This window comes from Castor canadensis, chromosome 5, assembly GCF_047511655.1.
Source record: "Castor canadensis chromosome 5, mCasCan1.hap1v2, whole genome shotgun sequence".
Lineage (NCBI taxonomy): Eukaryota > Metazoa > Chordata > Mammalia > Rodentia > Castoridae > Castor > Castor canadensis.
The window spans coordinates 8070772-8092294 of record NC_133390.1 but is presented as its reverse complement, the minus strand read 5'-3'; the positions used below and the strand labels follow the sequence as shown (position 1 = coordinate 8092294).

At 40.2% G+C, this 21523-nt stretch overlaps 1 protein-coding gene across 2 annotated transcripts in view; it reads left to right on the top strand.

Annotated features, from left to right (window-relative positions):
* The first annotated feature begins 366 nt into the window (after positions 1 to 366).
* Morc3 (MORC family CW-type zinc finger 3) overlaps positions 367 to 21523 on the top strand; it is a 43066-nt gene continuing 21909 nt past the window's right edge. For both annotated transcript variants that reach the window (XM_074072690.1, XM_074072689.1), the window contains exons 1-8: positions 367 to 825; positions 10796 to 10868; positions 12955 to 13087; positions 13778 to 13992; positions 14897 to 15044; positions 16518 to 16665; positions 19611 to 19739; positions 19940 to 20059. In XM_074072690.1, coding sequence (XP_073928791.1) covers positions 433 to 825; positions 10796 to 10868; positions 12955 to 13087; positions 13778 to 13992; positions 14897 to 15044; positions 16518 to 16665; positions 19611 to 19739; positions 19940 to 20059 — 1359 coding nt within the window. In that variant the 5' untranslated portion in view covers positions 367 to 432. The remainder of the gene's footprint in view (positions 826 to 10795; positions 10869 to 12954; positions 13088 to 13777; positions 13993 to 14896; positions 15045 to 16517; positions 16666 to 19610; positions 19740 to 19939; positions 20060 to 21523) is intronic.

Below are 21523 nucleotides of genomic sequence, written 5' to 3'. Positions count from 1 at the left end.
CCTCACACTGATGGGCAGATGCTCTACCACTTGAACCACTCTGCCAGCCCCAGCGTCTTGTTTTTTGCCCAGGATGGCCTGGACCATGATGTACTATGCATAGTACTTATGTCTCACTTCTAGCTGAGATCACAAGATAGCACCACCACACCCAACTAGCTTTTTTTGTGGGGTGGGGGATTGGGAGGGGTCTTGCTAACTTTTTGCTTGGGCAGGTCTCGATCTGTGATCTTCCTGATCTCCCCATCCCGAGTAGCTCGACAGGAAGTGACTATCAGCATGAAGGCTGGTCATTTTCATCTGGCAAATCCAAACAGTACCAACTATTCGTTCGTTTCGTTTCACTAATAAGGTTTGACGGACATGGGATGCTTTTCTCAGTACAGTTCACACCCTATCAGGTCAAGTGCCTTGAGTTCATCCATCTCCGCCATGAAGCACTTGACCGCAGTCCTCAAACCCGATCCGCCCGAGTCCTGCTGGGAGGAGTGGCCCCCTGCTCCAACCAACACCCTCTCCCCTCCGGCACGCCTGCCCCACGCATGCGCCCTTCCTCGCAGGACCCCCGCAAGCACAGCTCAAGCACCAGGCTCATCGCGCCAGATCCAGCAGGACTGCTCACTTTGGCCGCACTCGGTATTGGACTTTGCCTGGAGGCGGAAGTGGGCGTGGCCGGCCGTACGGCACACCCCGGAAGTGGGCGGGGTGCCGCGCCCCCATAGTCGCCCTGTATTCTCCCGGTCGGGTCGCGGCCGAGGCCGGTCCTGGCTTTGTAGCTTGCTGAAGATGGCGGCGCAGTCACCCAGCGGGATCCGCCTCAGCGCGGTGAGCAGCCGCGAGGGGAGGAGCGGGCCGTGTCCCAGGAGGGCGGGCAGGCGGACAAGCGAGGGGGGGCCGGCAGAGGGCGGTGGTGACTCGCGGGCCCCGCGCAGAAACCGCGGCCGAGGCCGGGGAGGGGGCCGCCATCTCGCTCCTGCTGGCGGAGCGGCTCGGAGGCGAGCCTGGCAGCGCCGTCCTCGGGCCTTCGCGCCGTGTACCGTTTGGCCCTCACAGTCGCCGCGCAGCTGTCGTCGGAGGGCGAGGCCTCGGTGGCCGACGCCTGTCCTGTGGCCGCGGGGCCCCTGACCCTTCGGTGCCCGCGGGGCGCCGGGGGCGCAGCGCAGCCCGCCTCGGAAACGATGGGGCCTGGCTTCCCGCCCGCGGGACGGGGCTCCGGGGCTGCCTAGGGTCCCTGTCACGTCCCCCGTGGAGGAAGCGCCCAAGCCCCAGTCACTTGATCACCTGGCGCTCCACTCGCCCCGCGCGCGCGTCTTCTTCGGGCCGTTGCAAATTCTTGGAAATCTTTAAAGGATTTCTTGTATTTTAAGTCGTAGGAATTGGTCTCACTTATGTGACAATTTCAAGTCCGAGAAATGTGGGCGTGGCCTCCTTACTAATTACCCTGCAAAAGTTTTCGTCGCAGTTGGCGCTGTTTAGTCCTGTGCGAAAATGTACCTCCTAGCCTGAGGTTGTTCTTGGTAAAGAGTGGCCGGGTGCCAACCTGTAATCCCAACCTACGGGAGGCTGAGGCAGGAGAATCTCAAGTTCGAGGCCAACCCAGCTACGGACAGCTACGCGGTCTCAAAAGCAAAAAAAAAAAAAAATACTCCTGTGTCATTAAAATTAACTTCGATTGATGATGACTGCTTGAGTTAAATACACCTCTCTTAGGTGCTTGGTATTTACATACTGTATTGTTCTTCCACTGCCCATTCATTCATGCATTCAAACTCTTTCACTCCTTAACAACTTCCCCATTCCTGGGTGAAATGTTACCTGGTTTTACTTGCGGTTTCCTTTCATTGCTTGTGAAGTTAAGCATTTTTTTTCACATTTATTATTATTATTATTATTATTATTATTATTAATCATTTCCCTATTCTTATTTCATTTTTCTTTGGCAGGATTTTTATTGGTTGATGAGACTTGTGTACCTTTTTCCGGTCAAAATTCCTTTGATTAACATAAGTGCTTTATTGAATGCAATAGTCTTTAGTAGTTAGAATATATAGAGAGCAACTTTATTTTTTCTCATCACTGGGTTTAAAATTGTGAATTCTGCCCCTGCCTGTATGCAGATTCTAATGTTCTCTGGTGTCCATTGCCAGATACAGTTCTGAAAGGAAATAAAAGGTGATTTATTCCAAGCCAAGGATGAGTAGTGACCAATACCCTGGAACACGGATGTGGGCTTCCCTGAATAACGTGCTTCACCATGGAAGAGGTTACTTGAATTTTTTTACCCCCTTTGCTGGGTATCCAGCTTGGGACCTTGTGCACTCTAGACAAGCACTCTGCCACTGAGCTATGTCCCCAGCCCTACTTGAACTTTTATATCATGCAACGAAGTAATTGTCATATATCAGTCCATTCACCACATACTGTGGTGGGAACATCAGATAGGCCTGCTACATCACCACAGTGGAACCAGCAGAGTGGGGAGATCTCAGATCTCTTACATTTTTTTAGATGTTAACAGTGTTCTTAGCTTTAGGGTCAAAGGAAGCTAGAGGTCTGCTAAACTTAATACATTTCAAGATTTTGACCAGTCACAAAGATGTTAGATCAGATTCACAGGTTAATGGTAAATGGCCATTAAAAGGAACTAAAAATAGCCCAAGATAATTTTGGCTCTGAGTTTGCAATATTCCATCTCTCCACGTGATGATGTTCTACTCAGACAGACAGGATCTTCAGTATGGGTATGGCTTCTTCAGAGAACTTGAGTTCACACCATTAGCCTCAGGTATTACAGAGTCTGGCCACCTTTAATTTAAATTCTCTGTTGTGGGGCTGGGAGTGTACACCAGTAGTACAGCTGGGTACTTAATGTGCACTAGGTACCCCAGTACCAAAAATAAATAAGTGAAATCCCTATTCCCCTTAAAGCTACATCTATGGCTGGGTGTGGTGGCATATGGCTATAATCCAAACACTTAGGCTCAGCCAGGAGGATCCAGAGTTCGAGGGCATCATGGGCTACATTGTGAGAAGCTGTCTCAAAAAAAAAAAAAGCAAAGCCATATCTGAAAGGTCCCTCCCAGCATAGGTCTTGTAGTGGAGAAAAGGAGTGGAGGTGGTTCTTATGCTCTATTCTCTCCTCTCCCCACCTCCTCCCATGTTGAGTTCTACCTCTCCAAGATTGAAGTGAAAAAGCAAGCAGAAACAAGGGTCCAAACAGTGTTGTTGGACTAGAAGTCACTGACGGAGCTCTGGCCTCCCACTCTATTTATGCAAAAAATCAAAACAAAAGTCTTTAAGAGGCCAGTATTGTTAGTTGCCTCCCTTGGTGTAGCAGCTATGGATGTGCAAACTCTTTCTTTTGTGGGTAATAATGGGCTGTTTGCAACCTTACTGACAAAAATCCCCACCAGGTGCTGCTTTTGCTTTAGGACAGGAGTTGGCACATACACAGTTTATGGGCCAAATCAAGCCTGCCAATCTGTTTTTTGTTTCGTTTTGTTTTGTAATACTGGGCCTATGCTTTCTAGGCAGATGCTCCACCACTGGAGCTACTAAGCCAGCCCCTGGCACCTGTTTTTGTATGTCCTGTGAGCTAAGAATGATTTATGGTTGAAATGGTTGGGGGGAGAAAATGTAAGGCTATGTTGTAACATGAAAATTACCTGAAGTACAAATTTCAGTTTCTATGAAGTTTTATTGCAGCACAACCATGTGCATTCATTTTAGCACTCAAATGCTTGAATTAGGAAAGGGACTAAGCACAAAAGGTCAACCGTAACATACTAATTTTAGTGAGGATTTACCCACCCCTACCCCCACCTACCCAATCAAACCCAGGGCCTTGTGCATGTTAGGCAAGCATTCTACCGCTGAGCTACAATGTACATTTTAAATCATTCTAGAGCTGCTGCTGGTAGCTCACATCTTTAATCCCAATTGGAGGCAAGCCCTGGCAAAAAGTTATCAAGCAATAGAGACTCCCATCTCAACAAAATAAGCCAGGCATGATGGTACACACCTGCCATCCCAGCTTCTTGAGAGTGGGAGGTAGGAGGATCTTGGGCCCCAGGCAGAAAAGGCAAGACCCTGAAAAATAATGCAAAAAAGACTGGAGGCATGGCTTAAGTGGTAGAGTGCCAGCCTAGCAAGTATGAGGCCCTGAGTTCAGGCCACAGTACCATCAAAACAAAACAGCAACATTTACATCTGAAATCCCACGATGGAATATGGAGTGACAAAACTTTCTGAAATTTTTGCATTTTTCTTACTGTATTTCCAAGTACTGTGCTTACACCATTTGGTAGTGGTGGGTTTTTTGCTTCTAGAAATCTTGGTGTGGATATATATAGCTGACACAGGCAAACTCTTCTCACTGCCTCTTATCTTCCTAATAATATCACTTTTTTAGTTGGATTAATGTGTGGTTTGTTTTTATCCTTTGCGTGTATTCTCAGATGTACCCACCGGTGTACTATGATTACATTTTGTTTTCCCTGAAGTTAGTAATTGGTTTCTATTTTGTTTGCTTTGTCCTTTCCTGTACTGATGATTCGAGCATCCAGACTTTCAGAGGAACTGGGGCTATATTTTGTCATTGACTCCGTATGCCTCTTCATCCCAAATACTCTTTTTGGATTTACTCAGTTGATAATGCAGATTGTGGAGCCTGCCTGATTTACAGATAAATGGATGTGTGACAATGGACAAGTCACTTCTTTGTACCCAAGTTTCTAGTCTGATATGCATAATAAACTTACCCACAAATGATTTTGTTGTTGTTGTTTTTCTTTTTCTTTTCTTTTTTTTTTTTTAATATAGGATCTCACTATGTAGCCCAGACTGGCCTCAAACTCTTGAGTCTCCTGCCTTGACCTTGGTACTGGGATTACAGGTGAATACCACGTGATGTTAAACAAACTTGGCCTGTATTTATTTTGGCAGTACTGGTGTTTGAACTCAGGGCCTTATACTTGCTAGGCAGGGGATGTACCACTTGAGCCATACCTCCAGCCCTATTTACCGGGTTTTGTTTGAGACAGGGTCTCACCATGTAGCCTATGTTGGCTTTGAACACAAGACCTACCTCAGCCTCTAGAGTGCTGGGTTTACAGGCATGTATCATCATACCTGGCTTATTTTTAATTTTTTAAGGAGCTGCCACACTGTTTTCCATAACAGCTGCACCATTTTACATTCCCAGCAACTGTCAACCTAAATAACTGGAGAGTGACTCTCCAAAACAGTTTAATTGGGATAGCAGGGCATTGCAAGGCAGAATATGGTGCCGTAATGGACACACTCAGGAGGCAAAGGAAAGACAATCCTTTTAAAAGAAAAATGAGGATTACAAGTCGTTTTGAACAATTATCCTTGGCTACAAGAATCAATAGCAAGGGTGGTGGAACCCAAGGTTGATCAGGCAACTTCACAGAAGTATTTTTCTTTTGTGCAAAGTTGTGGTTTTGACAAAGTTTGTGATAATTCCTGTTTGTAGGCCAGTATTTCTGCGCTCCCTCTGGCTCCATTTTGGTCCTGAAAACTTTTTTTTTCCTAGTGGTACTGGAGTTTGAACTCAGGGCCTCGTGCTTGTTAAGCAGGCACTCTATCACTTGAGCTATGCTATCAGCCCTGGTCCTGACAACTTTCATACAGCAGAGTACAGAGTTCCAGTTTCTGCATACCCTTGACAATACTTGGTATTTTCTGTATTTTTGATAGTAGCCATCCTAATGAGTGAGGTTGCATCTCATTGTGGTTATGATTTGTCTTCCTAATGATTAATAATGGTGAGCTCTTTTCATGTGCTAATACCTTCTTGGAGAAATGTCCATTGAAGTCCTATCCTCATTTTTAAACCCACTTATTTATTAGTTAGTGTGAATTGTAGTTCTTTTATGTATTCTGGATTTTAAATTCTTATGAGATACTCGATTTTCACCCATTCTGTAAGTTGCCTTCTCTGTTTCTCCGTGTGTGTGTGTGTGTGTGTGTGTGTGTGTGTGTGTGTGTGTGTGTAGTGCAGTACTGCTGGGGTCAAACCCAGAGCCTTCTGCATGCTGGGCAAGTACTTCTCTATGCCTGAGATGCTGAGTTGCAGCCTCAGCATTTTTCATTCTGTTAGTTGTGCCCTTCAATGCATATTTTACATTTAGATATAGTCCAATTTATATATAATCTTTTTGCCATATTCAGGAAATCATTCCCAAATCCAATGTTATAAAGCTTTTCTCCCATACTTTCTTGTAAAAGTTGTACCATTTTAGCTCTTATTTCAGGTCTTTGATCCATTTTTGACTTAATTTTTTTTATATGTGTCTTAAGGTAATGTGTATATTCCCAGCACTTTTTGTTGAAATAACTGTTCTCCCAGTGAATGATCTTGACACTATATAAACAAGGGTTATATGTGAACCCTTTGCCAAGCTTGCTGTTAACTGACTCACCTGTTTTCAGTTGTCCTTGGAGTCCACAGTTTACCATCATCATTTTCTGCAGAGAGCAGATCTTCAGTCTTCTAGTTGTCTAGAGCAGTTTAGAGGCTGCTCAGGATGATAGCATCCGGGAAATCTTACCTCCATTTGTTTGTTTATGACAGGGTCTTCCTTGTAGCTCAAGCTGGTCTCAAGTTCGAGATCCTGCTTTAGCCTTTCAAACTGGGATTATAGGTTATAGGTATGTGTGATACCAACACCAGCTGAAATTGTTTTTTTTTGTTTTGTTCTGGATTTTGCCGTAGTTGTTTGATTTGGTTGGTGGTGGTGGGTGTTGTTTTGAGGTGTTGGAGTTTAAACTCAGGGCCTCATGCTTGCTAGGCAATCACTTGATCACTTAAGCCAAGCTGCCATCCCTATTCCAGTTTTTTGAAGGAGGGTCTCCCTGTGTAGTCCAGACTGGCCTTGAACTCACAATCCTCCTACCTCAGCCTCCCTCGTGTTGGAATTGACTTAAAAATCTTTGTCTGCTTCACAGCATCTCCTTTGCACATATGCATGTGTGTGGGTATACTTTGTAGGGTGAGATTTCTTTTACTTCCTGTTCCAGTGGAGTTTGGTTTCTAATAGTACTGAGTCTTGTCTGCTAACATTTTCTCCTAGTGGATTGATCCCTTAAATGTTTTGTTTTGGGCTGTATCTCAAAAATCATTACCTAGTAGGGAGTCACATGCTATCTGGTTGAAGCTGTTATCTCCCAGTGGTTCTGTAGGTTGTATAATTGAAACCCTTGACCCAAGTGAAAGGTGCCCATGCCTTTACAGATCTCCTTACATGTGTTTACCCCCTCTGGACCTAGGGTCCGGACCAAAGCAGATAAGCTTCCTGTTAGGTGCATGCCCCCCACTCCAAGTCTATTCCTTTGGTGGAGAAAGGGGAGCAGTTTCTCCCAAATTTGGCAGAAACTGCCAAGCCACCCATCCCTGAGGCACCATTTAACTAAAACTCTTGACCCAGAAGGATTGTGAGTTCAGGCCAGCCTGGGCTACATAGTGAGACATTGTCTCAAAAAAGCCTTCATCCCCAGGATATCCTCATTTTCAATTATTTATTTGGTTTTTATTTCTGAGTGGGAAATAAGTCACTTTAGGGCCAGAAGTGTGGCTCAAGTGGTAGAGTACTTGTCTGGCAAGTGCAAGGCCCTGTGTTCAAATTCCAGTACCACAGAAGGAAGGCAGGGAGGGAGGGAGGGAAGCTACTTTAATAATGCATCAAAGTGTGGGATTTTGTTTGGTTGTTTTTTGAGACAAGTTTTCACTGTGTAGCCTAGGCTGGTCACAAACAAGATCCTCCTGCCTCAACCTCCCAGGTGCTGAGATTACAGGTGTGCACTATCACACCTTCCTTGCATCACCACCAGGTTTTGATTTTTCTTATTTTTATATGGACTTTTTTTTTTTTTGTGGGACTGAGATTTGAACTGAGGACTTGGAGCTTGCAAGGCAGGCACCCTACTGCTTTAACCACACCTCCAGTCCATTTTGCTTTGATTATTTTGGTGATGGGGTCTTGAGAGCTATTTCCTTGGGGTGGCCTTGAACTGTAGTCCTCCTAATCTCAGCCTCCTGAGTAGCTAGCATTACAGTCATGAGCCACCAGTGCCCAGTTTACTTTAAAAAACAAAAACAAAAGACCCCACAATGCTTAGGTTTCAGGCATTCTTTTAAGAGCACTACAAATATTTAAGTTGTGTAATTCTTTTATCCTGGTGTACTGGTACTACTGTCCTCTTTTTCGCAGGTGGCAAAACTTAAGAACATAGAGGTTAAGTTTCTTGTCCAAGGTCACATACCTAGTAAATGCACCCTAAAGGGTGTCAGCTTCCAGTTTGTGTGTGTATGTTTCACTGCCTTGCTTCTTCAAGGTTATTTTTCCTCTTTTTTTTTATTTATCATAAATTACTTGTGCAGAAAGGTCTCATGGTATTTCCATACATACATATAATGGATTTGGATTAAAATTCAAGGGTATTTTTCCTTTCAACTAAAGACAGGTAGATTAAGAGCAGCTGAAAATACTCAAGTTTAAACATTCCCAACCCCACTTACTCATTATTTCTTACCTCCACGCTCTTTGTTCTTATGGAACTCTTATTCAAGAATGATATGTACTCTGTCAGTTTTGGGTCAATGTAGAGAATGAAGATATTAAACAAAAACTGGAATTCCTACCACCATACTCTATCTTACGTCTGAATTCAAAGATCACAGCATGGACCAAAGTATTCCATTTGTAACTCTAGAACTTTGCCCCTAACAGACATGTATAACATAAAGCAAAGGCAGGGATTGATTTATGGTAGTTGACTGACTACTATGGTCTGTTGTCAGAGGTTTTACATAATACGGCCATGCTGCATAGAATGAATTAAGGTTATTTTGTTCCTTTATAAATGATAGATTGCTATACAGAGGAGGAGGAGGGACAGGAAAGTCTTCCTGATAGCTTACCATTAATTTGTGAAAAAGCATTTTGTGCAAGATGAAAATCTGGAATTGATTTTCATTAGAAACTTGGGATTGTGCTTTAGAAAGTCTGAATTACACATACTGCATATTTCATGAGTGTGTGCCCTATTACCTGATATATTCCACAGAATGTCCAAATTGCCTGTGCTCCACCTTGGTGACCAATCTTCTATAGGCTGTTATTTCTCACATTTGTAGTACTTCAAGCTAATGAATGGTAAGTGAAGGCTTGGGAAATGACCTAAAAGCAGGTGTAAACAGAAGAAAAGTAGTAGCTGGGCACTGAATGTTGGCTTGATGGATAATCTAATTGTTTCTGCAGCTCTTCTCACTACATATTTAACATAATGACTCCCTTCTTTTTTTCTTTAAATATAAGAGAATCTGTTCATAAGGAACACCAAATAGTACAGCAGTTCTGCGTATTGAAATTTTCAAGCCTTGGCTTTTTAAAACCATGTGTATATTTTTATATATTTTACAGTACTGGAGTTTGAACTCAGGGCCTTGTACTTGCCAGGGCAGCACTCTACCACTCTCCACCCCATTTTTATACATTTGATGTCTGTATCACTCAGGAAATAATGGTGTTCCCTAGAGCATGAGGTTGATTGGCAGGCATATTATTTTCCCGTACTCTATTATTGCGAAAAAAATCAGATTTAAAAGCCTTGGAAATCAGGGTGGTTTGTTGCATTGGAACTAATACTTGATATTGTTTGTTTATAGATGAATACAATTCCCTTGCCACAAGTTTGACTATAATCAACTTAGAGTAAATAATGTAACCGAATATTATAATAATTATTTTAAATAAAATAAGTCAAATATTGACTATTGAGACACCTGCAGAAAAGCCTGTGGCTCTAGCAAAGCTAATAAGTTTGTTAGATCTAATACAGGAAGAAGAAAACATCCCCTTGGCAAAGATGTGTCCTAAAAGTAGGAAGATTAGGAAATGATGTTTGTAGAATGTTAGGGGTTTCGCTGGGTTATTTTAAGATGGGTGTTACAAGACAGGTAACTGTTGGCAATTGGACAGTTTATGACATTGGGGACACAAGGAGGCAAGGGTCTTGAAACAAGTCTTGAAGTGTGAGCTATTTTGTTAGTTCCTGGCCTTAACTTCTAGGAATCGTCTGGGTTGTATCATCCAGATATCCTGGAGCAAGCAGCTCCATTATATTTCTGTAGTCTCAGAGTAGTTTTTTTTTTTTTTGAGAGTAAGTTTTATTAGTTACTTTTGCAGAAATAAATTCAGTAAATATAGCTACAGGAACAAACTCGGGTTGTTATATATAAGCCTTTGAAATTTTAAAGTCATCTTCAATGATGTTGGTCAGAAGAGTGGAATTACTTCTCCAGTCTCCAGAATTGTATCTCCTGGGAATATTCTGGGCTTCCTTTCAACAATGGCATATGGTTTTGTAGTCCCATGATATCTGACATAGTAATGAACCACCCAGGCAGGTGTAAGTACGTGAGTAACAGCAAAGATACTGCTCTGGTATGTTCTTCCAAGGAGCCGGGTGCTGCAAAACTTACTCCAGAACGCCTCCATAGGCCATAGCTTCTGCAGGGGCAGCACAGGCTCCCAGGGGCTCAGTTCCTGGTCCTTCAGCCATCGCCTTCTCAGCTCCAGCAGTTGCTGCAGCCGCAGTTTCTCATCCGGCGTGTACCCCGTCTTGTTGCTGCTGGGGTAAGGCAAAAGGACCCGGCGCGCACCCGCTCTACCCTCACAGTTGTTTAAAACAGTCAAATACATTACATTGTTGGGTTTTTTCCTCAAAAGAAAAACTGAATTAATTTACATGAATCATTGGTTTGTTTCAGCTGTGTCCGAAGTTTTTACATACAAATTCTACAAGTCATACTTGGCCATTCAGTGCAGTTGCTGAATTAATAGGTATGTAAATTGACATTTCATGTACTATATATTGCTTGTGATTATCGTTTTAAAGACTTTATTGAAAAGCAATATACATGTGTGCTTTTTAAAAAGTATTCCAAATGCTATTACTGTAAAGTTTAACTTACCAGTTTAACTACTCAAATGGATATCAAAGTACTCATTGGTCAACCTTTTCTATAATACTATCCAAATAGTCATAGCATTTCAGTTTTAATTTGCTAAGTTCATAAAGTGTTTATAATGAAAATATTTTTATTTTGATCATGAAAGTAAAAAGTGGGAATTATGTTTCTCAGTAATGCAAGTATGTAACCTACATTGGATGCATTTTTCTGGTGTTAGGGGTTTTTTGTTTTGTTTTGGTTTTGGTTGGCTGGGGCTTGAACTCCCGGCTTCACGCTTCCAAAGCAGGTACTCTACTGCTTTAGCCACACCTCCAGTCTATTTTTGGTCTGGTTATTTTGGAGATGGGGTCTTGGGAACTGTTTCCTCAGACTGGTCTCAAACCTCAATCCTCCCCTTCTCAGCTTCCCAAGTAATGAGGATTACAGGTTTAAGCCACCTACACCCAACCTCTGGTGTTTAGGTTTGCCTTCACTGTGAGCTAGAAAGATCAGGGTCTAGGATTGTATTTTGATAGAGTTTTAATGAACGTGAGAAGAGAAGCATGTTGTGGTCAGATTTGTATTAAGAGGTCATGGTTATTTTCCTTCAGAAAATTCATGCACAAAAATAATTTTTAAAATTTGAGTTTGTGTTTTAAAGACATAAAAACATAATAAAGGGAGTTTTATTCTCGGGAATTCTTAGGTATACTTTAGTTTTGGGGTTTGTTTGTTTGTTTTAAGTACTGGGGTTTGAACTCAGGGCCTCACCCTTGCTAGCTCTACCACTTGAGCCACTCTGCCAGCAGTTTTTTGTGTTGAGTATTTTTGAGTTAGGGTCTTGCTTTTTGCCTGGACTGGCCTCAAACTGTGATCCTCCTGATCTCTACCTCCCAAGTAGCTAGGATTGCAGATGTGAGCCACTGGCACCCTCCTACTTTAGATTCTTTATCAAAGAATGATCATAATTTAATGTACAAGAAAAAGAAGGAGCTTTTGAGCAAGCATGATTTTTGGATTGGTTTGTAATTTTGGGGGGGAAGGGGAGGAGAGGTAGTTTTTCCAAAGTTATCAGAACTGAGATACGCATTCAGGTGATTTTTCTTTTTTTAAATCTGGTGTACTATTCTTATTTTTATTCTTATTTTTTTATGGCAACCTAGTGGGGCTACCTGTAACTTCCATGATGTGGAATACCAGATTTTAAGTTTTTAATGAAATACTATGTTTCCTGAAGTAGCTGAAGTAACGCTTCTTTAATTGTAGACTGTTTCATAGAAAGATACTTTGAAACCATTATTTATAGTATAAAGACTTCAAAATATTTTCCATTTAATTAGAGACTAGTCAGGTGGATCTTGGATAATTCATGAGTTGATTTTATTAGTGCTACCATTTAAATATTTTTCATTTTAAAAATGTATTCTTTTATATTTACCTATGTGAGAGAAATAAGTATGCTGTGCAAAGACGTTAAGTCAGGAAGTTTGCAGCAATAGACATGTAAAAGCCACAACAAACTTTGGTTAAACTGACAAGGGCCACAGTTACAGACATTTGTAGGTGAATCTTCCATCTGTTTGTGTAGCTTATTAGAAAATGATACTGGCTTATTTATTTAATTACTTTCGTGTGCCTTCCATGTCAACTCCAGGGCTAGTTGACACTCAACTCTCACTTACACAGCCAGGCTAGTCCTACTGCTAATAATCTGTGCAGTGATGTTTTATAGTTCTTCAGTGTCACAGTTACCAGTTTTCACTCCCTGCATAACACAAAGGGCTTTGGAAAGAGTTATGCTATAGTTAATGAATGCAATTCACTTTTGTGTTTTCAAACCTTAGGAGTTTGTAAAACTTGAACCTTTTAAAAGTAGTCTTAATGTATGGGATTCTGCTGCTTGATACATGATTATTCTGAACTAACTACTCTTTAAAATGCAGACACAAATTTTTTCTGAACTTTTTGTCTTCCAGATAATGCTTATGATCCTGATGTGAATGCTAAACAGATATGGATTGACAAAACAGTGATAAATGACCGAATATGCTTGACATTCACTGATAACGGGAATGGTATGACAGCAGATAAGTTACATAAAATGCTGAGGTATGTAAAAATGTGCCACACTTGGGAGAATCTTGGCAGATTATTAGGCAGCTCCCACCATTCTCATCACCCATCCACATGTCTTGCCAAAAGTTCTGCCATTCCTTTAGAGTTGTAGCACTTTGATAACAGCTGTTGATACTTTAGTGTAAATTAGCTTTAACCATATTTCTAATAAAACTGCCATTGGTGGGGTGGGAGGACTTTAAAAGAGGTTGAAAGAATGAGGAAGTAGCATAAAATAGTCCTAAGGCCTTGGATTGTAGGGTCAGAGGACTCGAATCAAATATGCAGGAAATGGAAATGGAGCTATGCTAGTATAGGAATAGGGTAGAGGGGTGATCTAGAAGCAGAGGCCTTCTGCTGCCAAGAGTCATGTTGACTCCATCCCTAGTGATGCCATAGTAGGCTTGCTGAGAGCAAGATTTGAAGGTCACAGGAGCGCAGATTATAACTTGGCCATTTGACTGGGTGTGCTGGGCAATGTGTACTATGTAAGTAGTTGAAATCTTCTGCCCTGGTGATACAGACTTCATCTCACAACTGGGAAAATACATAAAGGTAGACTAAAAGAAATTTGCCCAAGATTATATAGCCAGGAAGGGTGAGGTCAGCATTTGAGCCTGGGCTTTTTACTTGGTAGTTACACTTACTGAATTAAAAAAAAAAAATTTGAATCTCTCTTTTTAGCTTTGGCTTCAGTGACAAAGTCACCATGAATGGTCACGTCCCAGTTGGATTGTATGGGAATGGCTTCAAGTCAGGTTCTATGCGGTTGGGTAAAGATGCAATCGTTTTTACTAAAAATGGAGAAAGCATGAGTGTGGGCTTCTTGTCTCAGACCTACTTGGAAGTCATAAAAGCAGAACATGTCATTGTCCCAATAGTGGCTTTCAACAAGCACCATATCCTTTGGATTTTGAAATAGAAGCTGTGGGAAAACTAAGAACATTCTGAAACATTCCATCTACCTGCCTTCTTCCAAATTCTTGGTCTTTGTGTTGTTTTTGAGAGAGTCTCCTATGTCTCTCAGGCTGATTTTCCTGCCCCTGCCTCCCAAGTGTGGGGATAAGAGGTGGGTGCTACCACACCCAGCCAAATCCTTGTTTTCAGTCATGTGCCTTTACCCTACACTTGAAGCTCAGGGTTTGCTGCCTTCTCTGTTTGACTTGTGCTCTGGAAATCCTCAATAGAAGATGGCTCCACTTTTGTGGGGTTCTTTTTAGGGGTGCAGGGGGCTGATACTGAGGCTTAACCTTAGGGCTTTGTATGTGCTGGGCAGGTATATGTTAAATTTTTTCCCAGTGCTGGTGATATTCCTGGCTCATAGTTCTCCTCATTTCAGGCTTATTGTAGACTAGTAAGTCTACTGGTATGGTTTGAAATTTTCCCTAATAACAATAAAAAGCAAGATAACTTCAGTATAATGTTTTTTGTATAACACATTGAAGTATTAGAAAGCATTAAATTAGTTATAAATAGTAAAATCTTTCTTTTTTTCTACTTTAAGTTGAGACAAGATTGCTTGGTATTTGCCTAGACTGGCCTTGAATTCAAAATCATCCTACCTTAGCCTCCCTAGTTATCTGGGATTATAGATACCAGTGCCCAACTACTTTCTAGTTTTCTTATCCTTCCTGGTGGTTATTTGAAATTGCCATTTTAAAACTTAGAAAAGAATTAGGAAATAGTTTCCTCTGATAATTTTAAGTTTATTACGGTGGTTTTCTCTTTCTGTGTCTGTATATTGGTTTCCGTGTTATAACTGGAAAATATCTTGGTGACCTCATTCTTTAACTAAGGACGTACGACAGATGATTAATTTAGCAGAATCAAAAGCAAGCCTTGCTGCAGTTCTGGAACATTCTCTCTTTTCTACGGAGCAGAAATTACTGGCAGAACTTGATGCTATTATGGGTAAGAAGGGGACAAGGATCATCATTTGGAATCTTAGAAGGTAAATGTAGACCTCACTAGTTGTTGACCGTTTGGAAAGTAAAGTACATGTACAGGATTGGTTTCACTATGTCGATCCCTTGTTACACGGAGTACAAATGGCTTCTATAACGATCTCTCTTTTCAAGGGTATGTCACTGAGACCACTTTGGTTTTAATTTGTAATACTTTTGACGTTGTTGTCAAGAATTTCTCATTCCTGCCATTCAGTCTCCACTAGCAAACAAGTGAAAAGACAACCCAGTTAGCAAGTCCAGATGGTGAAAGTCAGAGAAGTCTTTGTCCATTTTGTCTGTTACTTTAAGTGTGAGCTAGTATCTGATTGAAAAAGTAATCATAGATGCTAAAATTCATCGTCCTTTATCTGGGTGAGGATAAAATCCTCTGCAGATAAGAGCTTTAAAATTTAGGGTTAATGTGTAATAATGAGAAATCTAAGATCACTGAACCATAAAGCACAAATCCTCGGATGTGTAAAGAACTTTAAAACTTAATGCTTTCTGACTGGAATTCTTTTTTCTTTTTCCTTTTTTTTTTTGGCTTTTGCCTCCTTGCTTCTCCTGGAGAGTTTTTTATTTTCTCAATTAAGCTTTCTATTTTGAGATAATTGTAGACTCTAAGTGCAGTTCTAAGAAATAGTAAGGCATCTCATGTACCTTTTCTTCAGATTTTTCCCCAGGCATAACACTTTGTGTTGATAGTGACAGGATATTGTCATCCATCCAGCCTAATAGAGAGCACTTTCACCACCACAGGAATCCCTCGTGTTGCCCTGTTACTGTCACACCTTCTCTGCTCCCACCCCCTCCCTCCTTAATCTCTGGCAACCTGTAATCTGGTCCCTTTTCTATAATTTTGTCACCTCAAACAATGTTATATAAGTGGAACCAAACAGTGTGAAAACCTAGAGATTGTCTTTTTTTACAGCATAGTTCTCTGAAGGTGTATTCAATTCCCCTTGTATCAGTAGTTTGCTTCTTTTCTTGCTAATACTATATTGCGGGACAGACCCAATTGCGTTTAACCATTCACCTGGTAAGATGTCTGGGTTCACAGTTTAGTGCTGTTACAAATAATGCTATAAACATTAGGGTAAAGATTTTTGTGGGAATATAGACTTCAATTTTTTTAAAGGTAAGTGTTTGGGAATGTAAATTGTTCCACATGTCTGGAACAACGTAAATTGCTGGGTCAAATGGTAGTTGTGGTTTCAGTTTAAGAAACTGCCAGACCCTGTTCCAGAGGGATTGTTCCATTTTACATTGCTACCAGCAGTGCATGAGTGATGCAGTTCTCTCAAATCTTCCCTGAATTCCTTCTTTTTGCTTGCTTTGTCCCTGTCCCTCCTCTTCCTCCCATCCCCCCAGGGTCTACTCTGTATTTTTGTTTGTTTGGTTTTTCCCCTACTTGCTTGCTTATCTTGCTTACCTTGCTGTGAAGTTACATTGTTTCTTTCTAAAAATTATTTTTACAGCTACAAAAATGCAACAGAGTTTGATTTTGAAAAGGATAAATATGACATCAGAATTCCTGAGGATTTAGATGAGACAGCAGGAAAAAAAGGGTACAAGAAGCAAGAAAGGATGGACCAAATTGCCCCCGAGAGTGACTATTCCTTGAGGGTATGTATTCAGTTATCTTTGCAAAAATGAGGAAGTCACCAAGTAATGGCAATATTAGCAGGCTTATGTTACCCACCTGCCTTTGGTCTCCGAATGAAAGTATCTCAGACATGAGTCAACTGACTAGCCTTTATATTAGTGCCCTGGCTGGTTGATTTGCTTAGAAACCTTGTTTTAATTGCAAAGTCATTTGCTCTAACAGTGCTTATAGTTCTTCCACTGTTACTTAGATTATTTGAGTTGGTGATACAGGAATCAGTATATTTTAAAAATGCCATACTAGCTGGGCTGTGGTGGCTCACCCTTGTAATCCTACCTACTTGGGAGACAGAGATAGTAGTATCAGTGGTTTGAAGCCAGCCCCGGGCAAAAAGGGCTGCTCATGGAATGGCTTAAATGGTTGAGTGCCTGCCTAGCAAGCTTGAAGTCCCAAGTTCAAACCCCAGTGCTGCCAAAAATAAATAAAATGGCCATATTGATTGATTCAGTTATAAAACAGCAAATTCAAAGTGTTTCTTTTTAAATATTGTAGAATATATACCTAATGTACCTTAATCGTCCTCCTAAAGAAATAATAGACTATAGGCAACATACGCTAATAGTTTTGTTATAAATATGTTTAATAATATATTTAATTACATAATGTAAACAAATTTGACCTTAGAAATAGGTATGTTTTTAAGATTGAAGAAGTGAACATTTTAATTAATTAGTTAATTAATTTTTTTTTTTTTCTCGATGGTACTAGGGCTTGAACTCAGCCTCTCACTTGCTAGGCAGGCACTCTACCACTTGAGCCGCTCCACCAGCCTTTTTTCATGTTGGTTATTTTCGAGATAGGGTCCTGAGAACTATTTGCCCAGGCTGGCTTCAAACCTCAGTCTTCCTAATCTCTGCCTCCTGAGTAGCTAGGATTACAGGCATGAGCCACCAGCACCTGGCTAGAAGTGAAAATTTTGATATAACAATGTTGATAATGATATTAAAAATATTAAACTTCTTGTGCCAGGCCCTGGATTTGATCTTCAGCATCATCAAAAAAAAGAATTAAGAACATTAATTCTTATCTTAGTATGATAAGACATGTGTTATTAATTTTTTGCTTTACTCTTTGTGCCAAATTTACTCCATAACTCCTAGTTGAGAATATATTTGACATTTACAAGTTTGCTGTGTAACTTTTTCTGGGGCCCTAGCAATTACGAGGTATGCACTCTTCCACTTGAGCCACTCCACCAGTCCCTGGGCCCTAGCAATTACAGTGACAACTATTTACTATTCCTTGGTATATCTGTGTTACTGGGGTCTGTCCTTGCTGTTAAGAAAATCTTGGGCTGGCAAAGTGGCTCAAGCAGTACAACACCTGCCCAGCAAGCATGAGGCCCTGAGTTCAAATCCCAGTCCTGCCAAAAAATAAAAAGAAAGAAAATCTTGCTTAAGTATGAAAACTCATCCCAAGGCAGGAGTAACAGATGGTTTAGTACACTATAAAATATAATGACAAAAACACTACTTCTTTTGAAATCAGGAGTTGAGGAAAAGTAAGCCATGTTCAAATCTTAGTTTTTGAGTTACTCAGTGCATTTCTTCAGTCATTTGGGGGCAGACACAGAAAAACATATTTTAAGATATTTTAGGTCACTGGGTGCCAGTGGTCATGCCTGTAATCCCAACTCCTGAGGAGGCTGAGATCAGGAGTATCATAGTTCAAAGCCAGCTCCATGTAAATAGTTTTCAAGACCCTATCCCGAAAATAACCCAAAGCAAAACAGGACTGGCAGAGTGACTCAGGTGGTAGAGTGCCTGTCTAGCAAGCGTGAGGACCTGAGTTCAAACCCCAGTACCACCCAAAAAAAAAAAATTTTTTTGTGTGTATATATATATATATTTCCCCCCCCCCCCAGGTTATAAAATTTGTTCAAGTTTCTAAATGATCATTAAGTGTGTTGAAAAATAAAAACACTGACTAACCTTAGCTCAGTTTCAAAAAAGCACTGCTTGTCTCCTTTGCTTAAGAATTAGTATGTTATTTAGAATTTTTTCTTTATCAAGCTTACGTAGTGTTGTTTTTATTATATCTTGCTCATTAGTTGGGCCTAAATAAAATTATTTTGTTTTGGCTTCTTAAATTAGAATAGCAATGCTTCGATATATACTTGACAGAAAGGTAAAAAAAAAAGTCCCTTTTTGTGCTTACATACTTTTTAAAAATTAAAATGATACAGCATGCATTTGGTTTCATATAATATTTTAGACGCTGTGGAGCTATGCCAATAGATTGGTATCTGCAAATCATTTTCTGACCACATTATTGAGTTTGTTTTTAATACTTTTTTTTCTTGTTTATGAACTCATGGCTTCATACTTGCTAGGGTCTACCACTTGAGCCCTATCACTAGTCTTCTGTTTTGTTTTTTGGTGAAAATAATTAACATGTTCATTTGTATCATTACATAGTTACAAACTATGTAAAATTTAAATGTAAGTACATTGGAAATACACTTTAATTCATTTGAGCACCACAAGCATCAATATGAAAAAAAAAACCTTTAAGTTTTTTATTTTACTTTTCAGATAGGGTCTTGTGCTAACTTTGCCTGGGCTGGCCTTGAACTTTTAAATCTCTGTCTCAGCCTCCTGAGTGCTGGGATTTCAAGTAATTGCCACCACACCCTACTTGAGTTTATTTTTAATGAATAACTAATACATCAGAATAACTAATGCAGTTTTATACATACTCGGTATTGTTATTCTTTGGTGCTGGGGACTGAACTCTAGGTCTCTACCACTGAGCTCTGCCTCCAGTCCTATAGTCTTATTTTACTGGAGAGGTAATGTCCAAAGCAAGGTTATAGCTATCCTTGCTTAATCCACATCTAAGTGATGTCGAGCAAATCTGTAGATAAATCTTTAGAAATGAGCAACATTGCTATGTTTCTTTGCAGGCTTACTGCAGTATATTGTATCTAAAGCCAAGAATGCAGATCATCTTACGGGGACAGAAAGTGAAGACACAACTAGTTTCCAAGAGTCTTGCCTACATTGAGCGCGATGTGTATCGACCTAAGTTTTTAGTATCCTTTATTTTATGATGCTGTTTCCCATGTGTCAACTGAGCCTAATCTCCTTTGTCTCTTTCCCTTTTATTCTGATAGGGGTTCTAATCTCTAAGTTTGCCTTTCTCAGTGTACTTTGGGGCTCATAATTATGAGCTACAAAGAGTGATTTGAAGGGAGGGAAGTGTTGTGTTCAGAATTTTCTTTAATGTTTTAAGCCTAAAACAGTGAGGATTACTTTTGGATTCAACTGCAGAAATAAAGATCATTATGGGATAATGATGTATCACAGAAATAGACTCATCAAAGCTTATGAAAAAGTTGGATGTCAGTTAAGGGTAAGCTTTATATTTGAAGAGAAAATGTGTTTCTAACAAGTTAAAATGATGTTACTGGGTCATAGATGAAGCAGTTTTACAGGGTTTTTTTGCTAATGAGTTAGATGTCAGTCTTCTGAAAATAACATTATTAGGCCATTTGAACTTTTGTAATAATTTCTCATTTGATCATGAATAGTCAGCCCTATAAGGGAAGACGGAGTATTTTCTTCCTACTTCACAGATAAGGAAATCAGGTCTAATAAATAAGGTGTGCCACTTGCCCAAGATCTAAGAGCTAGTGTGAATCTCAGGCACAGACACACATCTTTTTTTGTTGTTGTAGTTTGCTTAGTTGCTTTTGGTTTGGAGACAAAGTCTGTGTAGTTTGTGCCTCAGGCTGGCCTCAAACTCAGAATCTTCCTGCCTTAGTCTCCCAAGTGCTGGGATTACACGAGTGCCACACCCTGCAACGTGTATCTGTTGATTGCATTTGTATATAGAGCCAGGGATTATTTTATATTGAAGTGAAATTGTTTGTTTTAGTGCTGACTGAGGCAGCCTGAAAAACAGAGTCTCATAGATTATTTACTTTTCTGGAGTTTGTTCCTAAATATAGTAAAACTGTCCTTTTAAACAACCTTCATTGTTGTGGAAGTCACTTTAGGATAAGCACAGCTGACCATGAGTCTTTCTGTCTTATACACATTTTCACAAAGAGATTTTTTGAGGGTTGTGTGTGTGTTGTCTAAAACTTCAGTAATAATTCTGAACTTTGTTTAAATGTTTTAAGGCTAGGTATATTTTCAGTGTTCCAGTTCTTTGTTTTTAATCTTCTAATGACTTTATTCAAAATTCTTTATAAAATGTTGTGAATTCTGCACGGTAGAGTAGTGTGGATTTATCTTGAACACTATTCAACACTGGTTGTAACTCTACTTTTCACATGGCATGAGCCCAGAATTAGCATTTTTGCAGAAGTAAATGGACTTTGTTGGGCTCTTCTTTGTAACCACTAGTTTCAGTCAGAAAATCAATTTTAAAAATCTGGTGATCATGATAGATTTTGCTAATGGCATTTATTTCAAAATACTAATTTTCATTTCTAATGGAAATACTCTGTTATTGAAGTTAACAAATTTCCTTAGTAATTAGCAAGGGATGTGGGGGGGGGTTGGGCATGGTAGAACACCTGTCTACCTGCCAAGCAAACCTCTGAGGCTCTGAGTTCAAATCCCAGTACCATCAAAAAAATTTCATTCTTGATAATAGGTCTTATCTCTAGTGCTTGAGATTCAAAAGCAACAATGTATCTGCTATAGAAAATTCTTTTTTTTTTTTTCTGGTTACTTATGAATTTGATTTAGCTAGGTGGGATACATAATCCATTTTTCCAACCCTGCATTATATATAGTTTCAACAAGCCTGACCTTGTAAAAATAGTCTATTAGAGCAAATTTTTATCATTATCGGATGAAGAAGTGG